Genomic DNA, 21,199 nt, shown 5'->3' with positions numbered 1-21,199 from the left:
GTGTATTGCCGTTCTGCTTTCATTTGAGGACATCTGGGTTGGGAAGGAAAGTCATTCTGCAGTCTGTGTTTAAAATAAAATAATCTTTAAGAAGCCATGCAACTTCACCTAACATAAAGATGGGGTTGTCTATCCAGAAACATGCCATATTTCCCCACAGCGCTACCAGATGGTCTAATAAAGGGAACTGCTTATGTTTATAAGCTTGTCTCAGTAACTTATCTACTGTATTCTTCACTTAATACTTCTTAAGTATTGGTTATTTTCATAGCAGATATCCATTGATACCTTGGAAGTGAAAGCTTTTTAATTTCAATTGAAATAGGATTTTACTAGTCTAATTCAGATGAAACAGAATTAGAATTAAGGCAACTTTTAGGACTTTTGAGGCTTTTTGATGATTAACAGGAAAAAGTCTTTTTAACTTCTTTTTTTTCTTTACACACATTTCAATACATTTTCAGACTTTTTCTTTTACAGCAATCCACCAGTGATGAAATAGTAACAAAAAACCCCTTCAGTTTATTTTATTCTTAGCACCGATTTTGATCTTTACATGCCTTTACCCATGTTCCTTTTCCCCATCAGTTTTACCAGTTTACCGTGAGTGAGAAAAAACAATGGATCCAGACTTCTTAAATGCGTTTACACAGCCTGCTGCAGTTGATCAGTTCCTAGATGAGAGCATCATCGCTCAAGGTATGTACTTTATGAACTAGGACAGGAAAAGGTCCAAAGAATGACCTGAAGAACCAAGGAGAAAATGTGCAGTACAAATGAACTGTGTATTTTTCAGCAGTGGTCCCATGGTTTTATAAGCAGTGGGTAAGATTTGTATGTGTTCTTTGGCTGCTGATTCTCTAGAGGCAAATCTTGAAGGAGCAACACCAATTTTAGCTGTTTTTTTAGCTGAAATTTAAATTTCACATATAAAGATCTGACCAAGTTTTTTTTCCTCTTTCCAGAATTTAGTAAGATCTGTGTAGATCTTACTTATTTGAATTACATTGAAGCATAATTTCCAACATATACCATTTTCTCATTCATAAGTTAAAATAAAAAATGTCAGTGTTGCTACATATGGCAAGTAGCAATACTGGGTAATACTAAACTGATAGCTGATTTTACAGGAAACTCACATTAGTCATACTTGAAAATTGTAATGGATCTTGTTTGCTTCCTTTCATAGGGGAGAAGAAGAAATTCATAAAACCATCCTCAAGCAACAATCCCAAACTGGAAGAATTAAAACTGGTACCGTTTCTTTTACTATATTATTTAACACTCACCTTAAGTTGTTTTAACCTGTCGTATTAATGCTAAACCCTGTAAATTACACATCTGTTTGGCCTCAGTTCCCCACTCTTTGTGGATGGGGATGCCCTCTGCTTTTGGCACTTGGGCTCCACACAAGTAAACCAAAGCTTCAGCTTAAGCACAATGCCAGGATGGCTGGGGCCATACAGAACCAAGCTACAAATGCCTGTGTCACCCAAGAGTGGTCACTGCTGTGTGTAAAGTGGAGCGTAGATTTAAAACCTGAGTTTTATCTTATCTGATACCTCTCCTAACTTGAGATGTGAGCCACACTGGAAGTACCGAGTTGATACTTCATTGTAATTATAGTGTAATAGCAATAAGAATCCAGCTGGAACTGTGACTGAAAGCAACCCTATATCAGCATTTACTGTGACTAAATAGATGTGTGGATACATGGAAGTTTCCTACCCTGACCCCATGATACCAAGTTTTAGGATTGCTGTGCTGATTTGCATTAGTCTTCTGTCTTGTCTTCTACCTCCAGTGGCAGCTGGCTCAGCTGCAATGCTGCGTGACAAGGATAGCATAGAGCAGAGGGAAAAGGGATGACGGATGTTCAAATCACCAAGAATTCAGGAGAAAAGCTTTCAAGTTGTTGTATAGTGTGTTGTCTGCTTGAGGTAACTGTGAAGAATGAATCCTATTTCACAGGAAAGCATTTTATTTTGAAAATCTCCCCTGTGTATTCAATCAGTGTGTTTCTCTAAATGGTACAGCCCAGGGGAAGGCTAGCATACTGATATTTCCTGGAAGAAAAGTGCCATGTCTCTTACGAGACCATCACTTCTTGTATTATGGAGATATTAGAATTGTTATAAATACGATGTAAACCAGCTTAGGCTGTTTGCTGGTGTGTGTATATTGTGGCATTCATAAATCCATAAATATGTGCATTTCTTGATTATGTTTTCTTAAACCTTTGTGCACATTTGATGAAAAAGATTTGATTTTTGTGTCAGCCTTTCACAATGTTTTTATACAAAAGACAAAATCTGAAAGGAGGTGCTGCAAAATGCAATTATATTGTCTACAGAGATCCTAAATTTGTATCTGCCAAAAATGAAGAGCTTTCCTCAGTTTATGAAGATTTTTGTGAGCTTCAGTGCTTAATCTACTGCCTGTCAGAGACTCCTGAAATGGTGTTCTTCACTGTCTCATTTTTTTTCTTTGGATGATGAGGAGGTGGAAATTGGGTCCCAAGAAACAAAGTCCTCTGGGTGCCCATTGGTGCCACTGGTTGCCTTCTTAATATGAAGAATTCATTGCTCATCCAGAGAAGAGATTGGGATGTGGGAGGACAGGGAGGTATCTTCAAGGGAAGCAAAGAAACTTGCTTGGGAGAAAGACGCTGTTCCACTGCACTTTTGTTTTGAGAAAGCTTTGGGGAATTAAGGAATGCAAAATGGATTGCTGTAGTTACTGTAAGTATCGAACTGTACCTAAAATAGAAGATAGTTGCATTTGAAGGTCAGTAGGAAACTTCTTTAGACATAACACTCTGCAGCTGAGTGGGGCCCCAACAACTGAACTGAAAGCCAAGTTGTGTGAGCTGCAGGCTGTGGATGTGGCTGTTTAAAGCCAAGACAGTAAACGAGTGATCTCAGAGGTGTATACTCAGCAGTGCTTTCTGCTTTTCCAACTTCCATCTGCTTGTGTCGTTTCATTTGTGGTACCCCTCTATCACTTACACATCTAAGGTGTCAATAGGTCTTAACCTGTTAAGCAGCATTAGTTGAGGAGCATGGCTTTCTGCTCTACAAAATTCTTGTTACTTCTCAGCTGAGAAAATATATTCCAAACACTTTGACAGCTTCTCAGTTTAGGCAAGTGCTGTGCCAGGCCTTGTTTGTTTGTTTTTTGTACAGTTTCAAGCTTCTCAGAGGTATTTTATGTTTCCAACTTGCTTTTTACATTTTTGTTAATGTTGGCTAAATTACAGGGGTCTGCTGTGAATTTTCGCCTCTGTTTACAGCGAGTGAGAAGGGTGTTACCCACACAACAAACCCCAGACACTCACTTGTAGCAATAATAGAAAGACAAGCAATACCCATCCCTTTTCTGGAAGGTTCTTGTTAACAGCTGGCTGTGGCTACTGCTTTCCAGTTCTGCTTCAGCAGGTCACCTTCCATTTCTATTGACACATGGATAAAACACATGCTTGGAGAAGCGCAGAGGAGCTCCCTTAGTCTCCCATGTAGGAGCACAGACCAAAAGGAAGGGGCTGCAGAGGCAAGGGATGTAACTGGAAGGTGATTTCTTTCCAGCTGTAGATAGCCCTTGGCTTCCCAAGCAGCTTCCCCTTGCAAAGGCAGGAAGGATATCGAAAAGGGTGATAGGAAGACTGCCACATAAGAAAGTGAAGTAAACAAAATGCTTCCCCCCCCCCCCCCGAAGAGTATTTGGAGACAGATTAGGACAAAATTGCAGAAAGAGAAAAAAATAGGAGAGGGAAGAAAGGAGTGCTAGTAACATAGATGATTACAAGAAACAATGAAGAGAATAAGTGAAGCCACTTGTCTTACAAACTTTTGTTTGACTGTTGAATTTGTGTGAATCCTGTGACATCTAATGAAGGCGGGGGTTGGGAAAAGTACTTTGCAGCCTCTTTCCTGAGGGAAGAGGGAGTAGGATCTGTCTCTCCACCTGTATAACTATTTCTACAAAATTCATAGGAATGTAGTTTGTGAGATGTCTATTTCACTTGAAAATTAGGGAGAACTAACTGATACTTTGTTTCCCTTTAAAAAACAACCAAAAAGCACAAAGGAAGTGGAGGTTGAAATCAAATCAAGGTGTAAGATAAGGGACTAATGAGAAAGGTGAAACACAATATAGCACTGAGTGCTGTACTCTGTAAACAACAAGAATATAATTGCCAGCTACTTTGTTTTCCTTCACAGTTATTGATTGACTGGATTAACACAACTCTGAAAGAGGAACACATAGTAGTTAAAAGTCTGGAAGAAGATCTGTATGATGGGCTGGTACTTCATCATCTCTTGGGTAAGCTGTTGTTCCCAAACACATCGTGGAGTTACTTCGAGATCAGAGAATGAACCTCACAAATTGCAATCTGCTGGAGTCTTACTTCTCGCTAATGGAAAAAGCACTACACTGGGAGCCATCTCTGATTATTGCAATTCTGAGCAAATGCCTGATGATCCACTATTGGTTTTATGTAATTATTTTTCTTCAAAGAAAGTCTTTTTACCTGCTAGTTAACATAATAGAAAGGTTAACTTTGAAGTGTGAAATTACAGTGCTTCTAAATGGAAGGAGGGCTTCATAAACCAGGAGCTCGAAGGTGATTTCTGATGCTACCAGAAGCATTGGATGGAATCAGCACTATAATTAATATGTTTTCCTTCTTTTTTTTTTTTAAAAAAAAAAGGAAAAAAAATAGGTCTAAAGCAGTGGGCTGGAATTGGAACAGATGGAAATCTAATAGGCTCTCTACAGTATGAAGTGCTTGTATAAAAACAGGACCTTGGAGCAGCCTGTTCTATTTCTGTTTCTCCATATCTCTTGTTTCTACTTAATTTTTCTTCCCCTTTTTATTTTTTGGGGGATATCTTTCAAATCATATCTCTTTTTCACTAAAGCTGAGGGCAGCAGCATGAGCAGGATTGGCTTATTTTCGCAGTTTACTTGCCTGAGCAACAAGCTGGGATATCTTCTATATATGTGAGTTGATGTTGCCTGTGTACACCATTTACAGGAAAGATGCACTCATTGGATTCCTGTAGCTTCTACTGGGAAAAGGAGGAGCGTGGAGTGCTAAGATGAGGGCAAGTAATGACTTGAGTCCTCTCCCTGTTTCAGAGTTTCACTGATTTTATTGAGGCTTTCAGAAAGCACAGGATGTGGGTCTGTGGTGGAAGCTATTAGGTGGTAGTGAAAACTTAAAATGAGAATTTGTGTGCTTTGCTGTAATTTTATGTTTCTTTTTTTTTTTCCTTATGGTGGTGTTGAAATACATCCTTCTCCTCCTTCCTTTGGACTCTGTCAAAGAAAACCTAGGATCTCTCAAGCTGGATGTTGACAAGATCGCATTAACAGAAAAAAAGCAGCGACAGAAACTCTCTGTGATTCTGGAAGCTGTGGCTAAGTGTTTGCAACTGGAAAAAAGTCAGCTGAAATGGAGTGTGGAATGTAGGTGCAGAATTGAAATTGGAGAAAATCATCCACAACAGGGCTTCCTCTGCTGTATGGCTGCTGTGAGGCAAAGGGGTGCCAGAACACTGATTAAATAACCTGTTTTCAATTACCAGTTGAATCAAAAGTGAGACAGGACTAACTGACCCTGACTGCATCATGCAAGCCACATCCTCTAAGTGTGTGGCTTGTGAACCTTTTCAAGCTCCTCATCATTCATGTGTATGTCTCACAAAAAGGACTTTTAAGGTGTGGTATTGCTGAACTGTGGTATTATAGAAACTGCAGTCTGATGTTTCACCTGTGTTATAGCCCTCTTTGACTTTGGGATCTTCTGCACAGGGAGAATTTATGACATTAAAGTGAATTTATTATATTACTTGTGTTGCACGCTAACCATTGTTTTCTTTCTTTACATGGAATAGCTATCTTGATAAAGGACTTAGTGAGCACACTGCATCTTCTGGTTGCAATAGCGAAGCACTTTGAACCCAACCTGGCCATGCCTCCGAGTGTTCAAGTGGAAACAATCACCATTGAGGTAATTATAGTGTCAATATTTGTTACAGTAGATCCTAGAGACCTTCTATCAAGACTAATTTGCTTACAATTAGGGAGAAATGTGTGTGAAAAAGATATTTGTATTCTGTGAACTGTGCCTTTTAATTTCAGTTTGTTGGTCTAGACTATAATGTTCTCGGTTCAAATGCTGTCTCTTTAAAAGTTAGAAACACTATGCTGGTTTTTCTCCTTGATCAAAGGAATGATCCAAACACAAAACAGCTGTTGATCTCTGTAAAAAAAGGAAAAATAAGAAATTCTGCTGTTAGTATCTCTAAGTGTTTTAAAGTAGAAGCCTGCACTCATAAGTCATGACACTGGTATAATGCTGAGGGCTTATTTCTTTAGGGGAGAGAAGTGTTTACTCCCCTTCAATTGGGGTCACATTTTGGTATTTTTCTGTACAAGCTGAGATCTGCATGCTTTCTTCCTCTATTTAGTTTCTTAAAGTCAACTCTGGGACTTTAGGAGAACATCAGATATTCCTCAATTTGGGATATAATTGCAAAAATGTGTTACAGTTTTAACAGAGAGTTTGCAAATCATTGGTGTAGGGAGCCAAGTGCATGGTCTGTATGGCATGACCTAGCACTCTTCCCTCTTTGGAGCTGATCATAACTGGAACTGAAATGAAACATGCCTTTGAGTTACCTGTGTCACTTCAGGAGGTTTAAATGTACCCTGGAGGGACAGCTTCTTCTAGGGCTTGGTTCTGCAAAGGTAGCTGTTGTGACCCCAACCCAGCTGAGCATTTCAGCAGAGAAGTGGTCTCTCTGATATCTAATGGGACCCCAAATTGTGAATTTGGAGCTGCCCACGCTCCTGTCGTGTGGGTCTGATCAGTGACAGCCCGACCTTTCATCTAATGCCTTATGGGCCTGAGAGTGCCTCAGCAGATGCTGGTGTGAAACTGCAGCATCAGAAAGGGCTGTTCACCCTGAGACAGAGAAGGGGCAATGGAAATAAGAGGGTTGTGGTAGTGAGTTGATCCCCCATAAGGAGAAATCAATACCTTCGATGGGAAAGGTAGTCATTAGGTCAAAAATGAGGAAAGCTCCTGAAGGCACTGCTCAGAAGAGGGGCAAAGGCTGGAAGGCTGAAATGTTGAGAAAACCCAAGGCAGACCAGAGAAGGCCTGGCCTTTCTGCAACACGTGCCTGCAGGAAGGACCTGTCTTGCTCTGGTGGGGCTGGGTGCCCTCTTCTTCAGTGACGAGGAGTCGCTCAGCATGTAAACAGAGAATGTTTTTCACTGCCTGAGAAAGCAGTGAAAACCAAGGACTTTTCTGTGATGAGATGTGTGCCAGGTGTCTGAATAAAGCGGTATGCTTGCCCATCCTCTCCTGTCTCTTTAGGGTGACAGCTGGATTGAAGCTGTTCTTTTGATACTATGTGGAGTACTAAGAACTATATACAGGAAAAAAAAAAATGCAAGAACATAAGCAGGTATCCCAGATGGCTTCAGAAATAGTAAGAATTGCCATCCTAAATATAAGCAACCCACCAAACCTACAGGGAGGATTCATTGATAGGTTGCAGGCCATGGTATGAGGTTATTATAAAGCAGAGATGACCACCTCCTGTCCTGCAAAACTGAGAAATGCATCAAGCTGCTTTGTGCAGGCAGTGATTTCCTTTATGTAATGTAGTATAATCAAGACTCCAGGCAAACATGCCAGCCTCTGAACTTCACCAGCTGAGGGACCATGTACCTCTCCTTCAGCTTCCTCTTATGGGGAAGTTAAGTATCTTATGTTTGAAGAGTAAAGGGAGCAGAAGGGAGCAGCAACCTCTCAAACTGCCTGTAGCAATTGTACTGGACTTCTTGAATAAATGCCTTCTGGTAATCATTTAAGGGAGCAAACAGGTCACGAAATCCTCATTAATGGTTACAGGGTGGGTTTTTTTTTGTGTAACAAACCCAAAAGCATTTATTGTCCTTTCAACAGAACACCTCCAGAGGATTAAAGACAGCAAATGCAGTGGAATATATCACAGAAAACAAGTAAGAGGGGATATATCTGGTTTTTACATTGTCAGTCAGAAAGGAAATACTGTGGGTTTTTTTTCCCTTATAAAAAATAGCTGGGGATCGTGATGATGAAAAAATGCATAAACCCAGGTGTGCATATGTATGCAGATTGTTTCTCTGATTTCTTTCCTTTTTTTTTCTTTTTTTGCTTTTCAGATTTGGTGTTATGGTATAACGCCCTTCTTTACTCTTTACATAAAATTACCTAAAATAATGTGTATGATCATTTCTGAGGCTTAGTGTTTGTCATAACCATGGAATATAGTAACAAATATTATAATAAAAATCCAGTACTGTAAAATTACCTGTCCCAGACTAAACTGGAAATTTTCTAAAGCCACAGTGGTTTAAATCTACTTTTATTTTGTTGCTATGGTGTCATTAAATAAAGATAAAGGAGGCAGTTCTGTTCTTATTTTACTGTGAAAGAAAAGACTGAGCTTGCTGAGTTTGAAAGGTACTGTCATTATTAAAGGATTCAAGTAGCAGTATCCTATTTATATGTTGAGAAAGTATGGATGTAATTTCAAGAGCGAGAAATGGATTTGCCTACTATCTTTTATGTGATAGAACATCTTCAAATTCTACTATCATGAGCAGCATAGTGGAAGAGAATATTATGGGTTTGGCTTATTATAAAATAAGTGTTTGTTGGTCTGTGGGCCACTTAAAACCTCATATACTTCCAAGAGTCTGCACAGTTATACAGTACACTTAAAAATGTTAGAAAATTACTCTGACAAAAAGCTAATGACACTTTGTACTGTATCTCCTGCTTTACAAGATAGCTGATGGCCCAGATAAGCTTTGCTTGTGAAAAAGATTAGTTCTGCTGAATGCTGTTTCTAATTCTTGCTTTTTATTGCACTTTTAGGGAGAATTTAGAAGCACAGCCAAGTAAGTACGGGTATTGCCAAATTCAGTGTTTTAGTGTTATGTGCTATTCTATACCACATTATGATCATTTCTCAGATAAAATCAGTATTGCTGCCACTACAGTTAATAGAGATTCATGGATTTCTCCTAGTGCTTTTTTTCCAAATGTCTTCTGTTAATGTCTGTTCATATCAACACAACATAGTTCAGAAATTGGGTGGTCACTTTGCCCAGGATTACAGAGAGCAGATGGGAGGTGAGACAAGAAACAGTTGGTTGATGACCCAACAGAGAAGACCTGGCTGGGGGGCAAAGTATGTCTTGGATTTACACATTGACCTCATTCACTGTTGAAACTATTTATGAGCATAATGTCTTGAGAATTGTGTGTCTTGTTGCTACCGCTTTCAATGTAGTTTCCTTTCTGTAGTTTGCAAATGAAATTCTGAAGTCTGCTGGTGCTTGACTATGGATGGCAGCTCAGTAAAACCAACATCCCCAGAGCGTTTACCCTAAGGGCTTTTGAGGGCTGTGAAACACTTGAGGTGAAAAATGTCCATCTGGGCAGAACCAGCTGAAGGTTGGGGCACTGCTTCAGGCTTCAGTGTGAGCTACTCTTCCTTGCTGCAAAGAATCATGTTTCATCTGCAGTGAATCAAGGCAACTGTTTAATTCTCTGCTGTGCCCTTTATGTTAGCATTTTCATCTTTTGTAGAGGTGCAGACTCTCTCATTTAGTACTTATTTATCATTTATTCCACTGAGTGGTCTCTAATGTGGGCTGTAATTGTGAAAAAAACCCTCTGTAATTAGGTGTTTCTTCCAGTGGGCTGATTCTGCTGTGAAGAGAAATCTGAAATTCACTCTTCAAAATGCTCCCTCTCTCCATTTTTTGACACAGCTTGTTTAACAGAGAGAAATCCCAAAGCGTGGCTCCAGAAGAGGGCTCTCTAGTTTGTAAGACTGTTGAAGGTTTCAGACTGTTGCTCAGTGTTTTGTTTGATGGATTCAGCTATTCCCTGATGTTGCTCCTGCAGCAGCCCCCTAACAGGGAGAATGGAGAAACCAGAGGAAACCTTTTTGCAGCGGAGACTTCTCTGTTGCTGGCTTCTGGGAGGAATCTTCCTTAAGCAAAGCTGCCTTCACTTTCCTGTACTGTTGAAACTAGTTCTCCATTTAGTTATGCTTCCAGAGTGCCCTTGATTTTTAAGGATGTTTTGAATACCTTATTCATGCTTGAAGCAGAGCAGTCTTATGGCCAGGTTACTGTGAAGAGATGTGTCCTGTTCTTGCTAAACCTGGGCAGAAAATGGAGGTGAGGGTGGGCATACACAAGGATTTCAATGAATCCCATTTCCTTGGAGATCTTTAAACTTGTGCTAGTTCTCTGTCGCAGCACTGCTGACACTGGTTTAGTGCCCTCTTTTAAACTGGATGGCAGCACTGGTTATTTTTGAGGTCTGTGAATTTGCAGAGTAAGGGCAGTGTCTCCAAGCCCAATATCAAGTTTGTGGTTTTTTGAAGGAAAGGGGCTGGTTTGCTGCAAATTTGATGCAACTGATGTTTATGTTAAAATGTATAGCTTTCTACTCAGCTTGCAGTATTTTTCCCCAGAGGTTCAGGGTTTAAAAAAAAAGAATAGGAAAAGAGGTAAACTGTAGAGATGCGGAACTTTGACATTACTCAGGCTGGTGGCAGCACAAATCTTGAGAACCTCTGCAGGCAAAAATTACAGAGGTGAATGAAGTAAACCGTGTTCTCTGATGTAGTCAGGCTGAACGGAAGCTGCTCACCCAGTCCTCTGAGAAATACAAAAGCAGGAATTTTCCCCATCTCCCTGTGGCTCTCTTCCTCCTTGACTTATAAGGTGTGAACCTTCTGGAGCCACTTCAAATCTCTGATCTGACAGTTATTCTGAATAATGACAATTAATGTTGTTTTGATTCAGAAGATGATGCCTTTGATGAATTATTTAGCCGTGCTCCAGATAAAGTGGATGCTGTAAAAAAGGTAATTTACTTTTTTAATAGACATCAAAATTTGTAAGGTAAAACATAATTCTTTTTCAACACTGAAAAAGAAGTTATCTTTTCTTCCACCCTCTCTTCCCATTCTGTTTTCTTTAGGTATTATTGCAATTTGTCAACCAGCATGTTGGAAAATTAGGACTAAACGTGAAAGACATCAGCTCTCAGGTAGCCTGCTGTAAGCTGCATGTTAACCATGTTTTGTCAGCTGTCAGTGTTTACTCTCACCATTAGGATTCCTCCCTTTTGCTGTAGTAATTTGAAACATGGCAACATAACAATTATTTCTAGCTTCAGGTTAAGATATCAGGCTTCAGTCTCTTAAGTTTCTAAAGCTAATGAGTAATGAAAAAATATAACTTTGTATTGAGTGGTGCCTTTGTAATGCTATAGAGGGTAATTTTCAGAGTCTGCCCAACTCCTGTGGGTGCTCTTTCTGTCAGGATAGAAATAAAGGTGTTCTGACAATTAAACTGAAAGCCAAGCTGATTGCTGGTGCTTAACGATTTTTAATGCTGGATTTGCTTCACGGTAGGAAGACCTGATTTTCACTGCATCCCATCTTCTGACTTGGGATAACCACCCTGCGTGCTGATGCGAGGGGCACAACTGCACCTCTGCTGTCCTCCTCCACTGCTGCTGCCTCCAGGGAGGGTGGACAGCAGCTCATGCAGAGCCAGGGAGTGCAGCATCCTCCCTGCACCTCTCCAGGGAGTGAGTGAGCTATGGGAGATGAGCTCACGGGTGTCCCTCGTGGCTTTTTCATTCTCTGCTTCTGCAGACATGCATGCAGAAATCAGCTCACTGATCTTGCTTTACTCCAAGCATTGAAAACCTTGGTGCAGGTGCAGTCCCTGCCATTTATGCCACATGGATGAAAAGCGGATCTGTGCTCTCATGCTCTTCTGGGTTTTCCTGGTGGGTAACTGTGAGAAAGGAAGTTTCATAAGTGTTTTATAATAACAAACACTTACAGGCTGCCCAGGGGGTTGTGGAGTTTCCCTTTCTGGAGACATTCAAAACCCACCTGTACACGTTCCTGTGCAACCTGCTCTAGGTGGCTGTGCCTTGGTTGAACCAGATGGTTACCAGAGGTCCCTTCTAACCCTAATGAATTTGTGATTCTGTGAAATCTCAGGCAGTAGGCACAATTTTCTTTTATTTATACTTACACATTTGTTGCTTGTGGTTGTCTGTAGTCTCTTCACATCTGGAATAGTTTGTTTTAATAGCTGTGTTTTTACAAGGTCTTATTTTCACTAACATGATCTTGGGAACCTTATGTAACTAAATGCGAAGTTCACTATAGAAGAGGTTGAGGGAGCTGAGTCATTAGGCTGTCTGCTTGCCAGAGTACCGTTTAAATTCCTTTATTGCTAGAATGGCATTTATTGGAGTAACTTACTAAAAGCCAATATAATAAATAATATTAAGATCATTCTTCATCTAGTTTACAGATGGAGTTATCCTGCTTCTGTTAATTGGACAACTGGAGGGTTACTTTCTGAATTTAAGGCATTTCTTCCTGACTCCAGCCAGCAGCATGGAGATGGTAGGTTGTTATTTAGTTGCTTAGAGCTTGAAGCTTCAAACGTCTGTTTAGTGCTTCTGTATGTCAGTTAAACTAGAGCTCTAAATTGCTGCTGCTGCATGTGAAGTCTTAAGCATTCAGCGTTTGCAGGACAGTGGCTTGGGACAGTACAACCACGTGCACTGCATGTTAAAATACCTTGGAACAGGTCAATATCGTCTTCAAAGTCAGTTGTTATCTCACGGGTGGCACACTATTGTTACTTGCATTTTTTGGCAGAGACGTGCTTCTGAAGCCTTCTGGCGAAATACAGAGGGTCTGTGTGGTGGGGAATTGGTATGCTGTCTGTTACAAGTCTGTCCTGCAAACAACATTTTTAAGTGGATGACACCCCTTCCATAGCAGAACTGGATCTCTATAGGTTTCCATAGGCTATCCTAAAAATATACCTTAATCAAGACATGAACAGAACATTTTGAGGGCCCCCTATGTGCTTTGGAAGCTCTCAAGAGTTTACATTTTTTCCTTTCCCAAGGCTGGGATCTGTAACCTACCCAGCCAGACTAGAGGTTGACACCTTTTTCAACCTCTACCAGGCAGAATTCATCGTTGCTTTAAAAGAACAAGCTGGCAGCAGCCAGATGCCAAATGCCCCCACCACAGATCTGGGGTGTTACCTATTTTGAAATATTTCAGATATTTTCAAATTGTCTCCACTGCAGGCAGAGATTTTTCATGTGATCACTGAATAGCTCTGAAAATCTTGAAACCTGTTTTTCCTGGGTTGTATTCTGTTAGATCTGTGAAGGTGAAACTTGTCAGATCCTTTTTGCTTGAGAACTGCCAGAGAAGGGAATCTCTCCTCTGGCGTGGTTTGCATTATAGCTTCCTTGCACAGACAAGACTTTCATCTAATTCCCAACCTCCCTGCAGTTAATCTTCCTGGGCAATATTTATTTGTAATGAAAATTCTCAGAGGTCCTGTATTAATATATAAATACTCCTGTGGAGTTTTTCATCAAAGCATTTGAAAGCACAATTGCCTGAGGCCTGTGTTCAAATTCTGTCAAAATCTGTTGCTGTCAGTTGAGTGTTTAAGGTATTAGGAAAATCCAGATTTCTTCAAATCTAAGAACAGGGAAAATTTATTTTGAAGGGTTGAATCAAACAAAATCAAAACATTTCCCTGCAGTTATTTTTCTTCCCTTTCTCCTCTTCCACTCAGTTTTCAAACTTTTTTCTCTAGTCTGTTGACTTGGAAATAATTTTTTAACATTTCCATTAACATAGAAAACCTTTTATTTTTGGTTCAGCTCTTTTCAACCTCACAGATCTTTTTCAAGAAATGAAATACCCCTAAATTTCACTTACAGATCAGAGCCCTGACTTCATAGTTCTTAACTTGCACATGCTGGTCATATAATGGGGTTGGGTACTGCTTCAGTACAATTCTGTATGTCCTAGTAATTTCATTTTAGCAATGTTGCTTCTGTGTACTGGACTTATTGTTGAACAGTTTGCCGAAGTGGTATTTACCATTTGTTTCTCCTCTGATGTTCATTGCCAGATGAAAAATGAGATGACAGTGTAACTAAAAATATTGAGCGACCATAGTTCAACTGTCATTTGTACACAAAATACGTCTTCCAATTCCCCTGGGCTTTCTAACTCCCTGTCATTTTAGACATTAATTGGTACTGTAAAGTATGAAAATGAAACTTTTCCTGAGATTTAAAACATGTCACTTGTGTTATAAAAATGGTGACAGCCACACGCACTGTTGTGATCGGTGCAGCGCATCAACTTTTCTTTCAAGCTGAAAGCTCGTGGTTGAAAGCTGGTACGTACACTTCATGAATCACAAAGAGGGGAAATTGGGAGGGAAGCAGTGATTCTAAGGAGGAAATAGAAACAAGAAATAAGGAGGGCAGCAGCCCACGTTAGAGAGACAGGAGGGGTGAGGAAAGCAGGTACAGAAATCCAGGAGGTGACTCATCTAGAAGTGTAAGAAGACAGCGGTGTGTAGGTAGGTTTGTTGCAGGGTTCTTCAGTGTTTATCACAAAAAAATTAGGTTTACAAGTAACTGTAAAGGAAGTTCATCTCTGGGCACTCCTGTGCATAGAAAGTTGTGTATTCTGAGACAAAGAGTATCTTCACAGAATAGGTCAGGCTGCAGTTAAGGGTGAACTTTGCACAGTCAGGAGACAAAGATGATGATGATGGAGGGCCCCTCTGCTCATCAAAACTGTGTGAGCTTGGTACTTTTGCCAAAACAGGCCCAGAGCTGAAAAACCCTAAAAGTCTTGACTTCTGTCCAGTTGTAAATCCTAGAGAATTTTCCAGCTCTTCTGAGTCTGGAAGCACAGGTGGATGAAACAACTTATTTTTCTAGGTTTTCTTTCTTCGGTGATTATCAGTATTTCTGTCTGAAGATTTATTTTGAAATCTGCATCTTGTTCCTTGCAAATGTCACACACATTACAGGGAGGGAAATGTGCCCCTTTTACCTGTGATGGTTCATTAATGAAACATTTGATTAATTCATTCCAATCAGAAAATTTTGTAGATCTGTGTGAGCTTAAGCTCACCTGATTGCTGACTATCAGAGGAAGAAAACAAGCCTGAATCCAAACTGATGGTCTCAGTCTCTTGTAAACCCTACAACCAGGTAAAAAATAGGTCTATTGCTTCACTTCAGAGCACACAGTTTTGCTTGGCTTATGCTTGGGGGACCTATGTGCTTATTGGCAAAAGATAATAGGCAACAGCACAGCAGTAGTTATGATGTGCCTCCCAAAGGATGAATTGCTCAGTAGCCTAAGGAATGTATGAAGAGACAATTTGAAGTTTGTTCAGGCACTGGGTTATTTAAAAGATGTGTAGATGTGGCATTTAGGGACGTGGTTTAGTGATGGACTTGTCAGTCCTGGGATAACAACTGGCCTTGAAAATCTTAAAGGTCTTGTCCAACCTAGATGATTCTGATTAGAAGAAAGGAGCTTCCTAACTACCATCCAAGTAAACAACTACTCTTAAGCCGTTAGAAGGTATTAATGGGATGTAATATTACTTAAAAAAAAATCATTCATGGCTACTGCATGTATGTGTGATGCTGCTTTTATGTGGGGAAAGTAGAGAACAACCAGCAAGGAAAAATCAGAACAACCCCCCCCAGCCTTCATTCACAGATGTGTGCTTAATTTCTCATGAGTAGTATTAAGGATATCATCACTGTTGTTACTGTGTATAGACATCTTTATATATTAAAGCATAAACTTCTAGCTCACAAGTATTAGCTGATCAGAAGATTTGCAGTCTTTATAACTGAATTAAATAAAGAGAACTTTTTCCTTATGTGTTTTTTGTTTGTTCCAAATATGGAAAATGTATGAACATTGTTAAAGAAATAGAAATAAATTCCATGCATCTATTAGATTCTGAGTCTAGCCTGTTTTCCCCATGGAAACATCCATTAACACAAGACTTTCACATGCAAGGTCTATTTTTAAATAAATGGATTCTTCTGCCCATCTCATGGGATACCTTTTGTAGGAGACAGATTTCACATCCAATTTTATATGGTAATTGCTAGATATTGTGAAGAGCACTCCATCAAGACAGAGGAGACAGATATGAGTACATATTTATGAATCGGTATCTTCAGCTACTAAAAAAATACTTTTTAAAACCTCCTGGCGACTGCACTGCTGGGTGGAAAATATTTTCTGTTATATTGATCTTTCTCTCTTTCTCCCATCAACAGCTTCACAACGTTAACCTTGCACTGGACCTGCTGGCAGATGGAGGCCTTCTGAATTTTTCAGTGAACTCTGAAGGTGCGTCATGACATGCAAACTTGTCTGGAGTAGAACTGCTAATATCCAGGCAAAAGTTAGGGCAATTGAAGGAAGCAGATTCTGCAGCATGACACTGACACATTTCATTTACGGCTGCCCATAGCTCCTCATTCAGAATGAATTGTAATAAATCTGAGAATCGTTTTCAACAATATTTCTATACTAAAAATGTTGACTGTTATAGGTTTAGTAATTTTGCACTAAACTTAAACTATTTAGTAGGTCAGTATTTGTTGAAGATTTCAAACAGAGGCAGCTCCTAGGGAAATTACAACAACTGAGCTCGATGGAAAATTATTTTTCTATCTCATAAGACAGTGCACTAAAACCAAGCTCATTTCATATGGGGAGAGACCTTGCAGAATATGTCCTGAAAATCAGAAACACTGATCACTCTCTTCAAACCCAGAAGAGCTCAGGGGTCAGTGTCCTGACTGTGAAATTCATAGGTTTTAAGTTGCTCTTCTGCCTAGTTCAGACCTGGGAGCTGAATCTTGATCTCCTGCATCCAAGTGAATGCTTTCATCACTAATTCAATGTGCATGCATGCTTCTTTTGGATGAGTCTAATTTTCCAATTGAAAAAATGGTCCAAAGACAAATTTCTGACCAGCTCCTGGTTGAATGAGAGACGTGGTTATGTTAATGGATGGGGCTGTGACTGCTTAGCCTGACCCTTTGCAGGGCACATGACCTCACCCCATCATTCCTTCATCAAGCTCAAAAGCTTGTTGAATAAAGAAATAAAATCTTTACTAAAAATAGGAAACATTGTCTCTTTCCCTGTTATTCATTTATGAACAAGTGGGTGCATGTGTTTAGTACATACCCAATGGCATCATGGAAAGGTAGAATTTTTGTTTTTTCTTTTGTTTTCTTTTTCCACTAATGCTTTGGTGATGTCAGCAATTTGTATGGTGGGCATGCATGAATTGTAGGCTTTCTGCTGTATTGCATAGAGCTAGGAGTTTGGAAAGCTATTTACGTTAACTTTGAAAAGAGTAAACGCATGAGCTCAGATCTCCATGCTGAGATCCACCTTTTGTATGAAGAGAGATAAACCTATGCTTGCTTTCCTTCCCTCTGGCTATTCTGCATTGCCTCAAACACAGAATTGATCAGTAAAAGAAATACTGGTGTGAGCACCTGCAGATACTTTAGCTTCACTGGGAAAATCCTCAGTTAATGATTGATTTTAGTATGATTTAGGGGTACTTATTACAGCTACACTATTTAGACTTTACTAGTGTTTCATTATTAGTCTTTCTCCTGGTGATTTACAGCACTGTAAGAACAGTAAAACCTCTAAATCAGTTACCCTCTTCCATTGCAATTACTAAATACAAGAGCAGTTGATTTTGCCGAGAGCATGGAAGCTGAAAACCAAATGTAAAAAGAACACAGCTAATGGCAGTGAAACATAATGGAAACGTTACAACCGAAAAATAAAGTATCAACTAATTCCCAGTATGATTCCTGCCATACAGGAATCTTTCAAAAATAAAATTGTAATGCCCTAAATGATCCAATCTGTTCTTTGCTAGTGAAGAATTATTTCTTACTATGCATTATTTATCCTGTCTTCCAGCAAAACAATGCAGTGAAATGAACTTGTCCTTAAGTTCATTTAATGAATAAATAATTTTTCTAGCTCTGTAGTTCCTGGTTTGCTTCTTGTTACAATTAGGTTGTCTAAGCTTACTTTATAACTGAGGAAAGGTGGAAGATTGTCTTTGGCAATTGCAGTCTGTTTCTATTCCAGGAATTGCTAATGCTTCCCATCTGGTTTTGTTGTTTCTGGTTTGTGTATCCACAGATATCGTGAACGGAGATATGAAGACTACAATGCGAATTCTATATTGCTTGTATTCCAAATACAAATCCAAGGAAACATGAGCAAGGCCAAGATCTTGGGCTTTGTTTTTTGTTGTTTTTTTTTTTCCCTAGCGTGTCATGGTCAGATTTTTGGATTCCCCGCTCTGTTTGCCACTGTTTATGTGCATGCACGTGTCTGACACTTGCTGTATTAACATTGTATATGCAAGTATGTATTCATGCAAGTTTTCACGTAAGCCTGAGTAACTAAGTGTGCGTGTGCCCAGGGCCAGTGTATTGTGTAATTCTGTGGCTGTAGCTCTTGCTACAGACCCTGTCTCCTGTTCTGTCTGAGCCCCTCTAATGCTGAAAAGAAGTGCATTCTAGGCTCTGCAATCTTTGCATCTGGAGGTGAATTTGGAAGCTGTAATTGCAACCTCCCCATTTTCCTGATTGAGTGACTCTAGAAACTAGAGAGTGGAAAGAGCCACCATGGCACCTCTGGGATGAGGAAGATTGCAGACACACTTGAAATTCGAGTTCAAAACCCTCCTTAGACAGATGGCCAGCTGTTCTCAGACAAGAAGATATGGATTGGATGCCATATGCACAGGTAGCAGAGATGAAAGCTGAACTTACCAAGTGTCTGATAAAGTTCCACCGTCTGCCTGCTTAAATACGGAAAAGGGACTCAAAGCAACGTGCTGTCATGACACTGTGCTGTAACAGAGGTCTCCTGCACAGCCGTAGAAAGACATCCTTGTTTCCTTGCTAAGCTAATGCTGAACTGTGGCCAGCCCCAGCCTGTTGCAGCCCCAGTGTAATGTCTGAGTAGCAGGAATGCTGTGTCAAGCGTATTGCAGGAGTGGCTAACATGACCATGCTTTCTCTCCAGTAAGAGATAGATAGATGCTGTCTTTGTCTGCAGCTGAGGCCATCATGGGTGGGAGTAGTGAAACTCTCAGCTTCTGCCACTTCTGACAGCATACTCATGCTGCCGGGACTCTAAAACCCCTCTGAGACTCTTGGCTGGATTTGTTCAGCAACTGTCCTTACGTATCCCAGCAGCTCTCTCTGGATGCAGTGAGGCTAGTTGCAATTTGTGTTAGCTGTCACCCTCTGTCATTGTTGGGGATTTTAAATCAGAACTCCTTCAAAACCTCCATATGTTTCCTTGACCTTAAAATTATGTCATGTTTGTGTTGCATAAAGCTTGAGATCTAATAAAAAAAGTTTTGATATTATTTTGGCTTCCATCTAAACTTATATAATTTCCCGTCGTCTGTGACTCTGACATTAGATCTCTGATCTGATCCTCCATCTGTGTGTTAATGGGAAACCAAAGCTTGCCTAGTGCGAGGGCTGACATTTACAGATAAGAATTTGTTGTGTCTACCTGAGGATGACATGGCCTAAGAAAGATCCTTAGATAGCAATGCTGATAAGTCTTCAAGTCCTGCCTTTGATAATGGTAATACTGCGCAGCTGCTGGAGGAAAGGATTCTGCAAACTGCCAAAGCCTTCTCCTTTTTGCACCAATAATTACCTTGTTACGTTTTTACAGAGAAAAATCCAATATGTGGTGCCAATGTGCTGCAAGATCAGCTTGCTTCCCTAGCAAATGTTGGTTGTGTGCGCTGTTTTGAATGATTTAAATAAAGAACGCTTGTCTTTTTCATGTGCGAGTCTCCATATGTGTCTTGCTTTATTCCTTAATGGGCATCAAACAATCAAACGGGAGACATGAGAAGTGTGTTCTTGCTTCACAGATCCCTGCTGCTGTTGCTGTAACGTGGCAAGCGGACTGTAGAATAAATCATTATTGAACAGATAAAACGGGGATGTGGCTTGTGAAGAGCAGTGGTGAGAGGGTAAAAGGGCATTTGGTGGTGATATAAGTAACAGCATGGCCTCTTCTACCTTGGAAGCCAACCTGAATCTCTTCCCCTGTGTTGGTGTCATCTCCAGTGCGTGACTTTAGGTGTAACCTAGAGGCCTGTGAAAACACCAGTGCTGGGGGGGTTAGCTGGTACCACCCTGGTTAGATGGTTATTACTGCTTAAGGAAACAGCTGGGTTTTATTCTGTTTTCTGAGTTTTGTTGTCCACTCCAGCATAAGTAAATTCAGTGCTTGTACTTCTGCAGATTCTTGGGAGGGGAAGTCTAGTGCTTGTTACTTAGTAAAATAAAAGCTCATATTCCCTTCCCCAAACCAGCTTGCCTAAACCTGTTATCAACAGGTCATTCTTTCAAAAACATACAAGGGAAAAAATAACAGCTAATGTGCTTGAGTCACAAATACAGTGAGACCAAAAATGAATGTTTCAATCTGTTTTTTATGCTGCTGTTTATAAAACTCTTGATGTCTCTGAACACTTTGATAAAGAGACTGTGTTTGATTCTGAAAACGTATTACAGAGTTTTACTAATCCATCATACAGGCACCCACTCCATAAACTGGTGTAGAGTATCCGAGTGCACTGTTTATATTTGAGATGTAGTCACAGACTTGGCATAGTTTTAATAATAAAGCGACAGAGCTGAAAAGAGTATTCAAACCTTATGAAAATGGAGAAAAAAAAAATATATATACTGCTGTTACCAGATGTTACTTTTCCATTACATCAAGATAACGTATTTCCCTTTTTCTCTTGCAAGTGTAATCAAATGAAAACCAAAGCTGCTTACTGTTTAAGCTGGCAAATTAGCTATGAAATTTTGAATAGATGAAGCTCTCTCTGTGTGAGCCTGTTCATTGACACATAATTAAGTTTACAATTTTCATGTTTAAATCCAAGATACTAAGTCTTTTGTGGTGGAAAATTGGGAATTGCTGGGTATGCTCAAGTGGAAGAGGAGAGTTTACAGGTCATGGAAGGAAGGGCTGGCCACTTGGGAGGAATATAAGGCTGCTGCTAGAGGATGTAGGAAGGCAGCTAGGATGACTGAGGCCTCCTTAGAATTAAACCTGGCGAGAAGGGTCAAGGACAGCAAAAAGAGCTTTTTCAAATACATGGCAGATAAAAC

General features: G+C 40.0%; 1 protein-coding gene across 1 annotated transcript; it reads left to right on the top strand.

Annotated features, from left to right (window-relative positions):
- The first annotated feature begins 576 nt into the window (after positions 1-576).
- Positions 577-18,280, top strand: PARVG (parvin gamma). The gene is made up of 12 exons (XM_057427144.1): positions 577-699; positions 1,190-1,254; positions 4,221-4,323; positions 5,332-5,472; positions 5,901-6,016; positions 7,985-8,040; positions 8,942-8,964; positions 10,891-10,952; positions 11,069-11,137; positions 12,420-12,521; positions 16,265-16,337; positions 18,174-18,280. The coding sequence occupies exons 1-12, from the start codon at positions 621-623 to the stop codon at positions 18,251-18,253; spliced, it is 969 nt and encodes a 322-aa protein (XP_057283127.1). The 5' UTR covers positions 577-620; the 3' UTR covers positions 18,254-18,280.
- Positions 18,281-21,199: the final 2,919 nt, after the last annotated feature.

The sequence above is a fragment of the Pezoporus wallicus genome, unplaced genomic scaffold (genome assembly GCF_028554395.1).
Source record: "Pezoporus wallicus isolate ANWC-B61680 ecotype Strahan unplaced genomic scaffold, APGP_CSIRO_Pwel_v1 scaffold_3294, whole genome shotgun sequence".
Taxonomy (NCBI): Eukaryota; Metazoa; Chordata; class Aves; order Psittaciformes; family Psittacidae; genus Pezoporus; species Pezoporus wallicus.
The sequence above is the reverse complement of the archived record's forward strand: the minus strand, read 5'-3'. Positions and strand labels throughout refer to the sequence as shown.

Bases quoted from the DNA above. Each gene is read 5' to 3' on its own strand.
- PARVG (XM_057427144.1), top strand. From the start codon at position 621: ATGGATCCAGACTTCTTAAATGCGTTTACACAGCCTGCTGCAGTTGAT. The intron at 8,041-8,941 runs GTAAGAGGGGAT...TTGCACTTTTAG, and splicing joins GAATATATCACAGAAAACAA to GGAGAATTTAGAAGCACAGC. The intron at 11,138-12,419 runs GTAGCCTGCTGT...TTCTTCATCTAG, and splicing joins TGAAAGACATCAGCTCTCAG to TTTACAGATGGAGTTATCCT.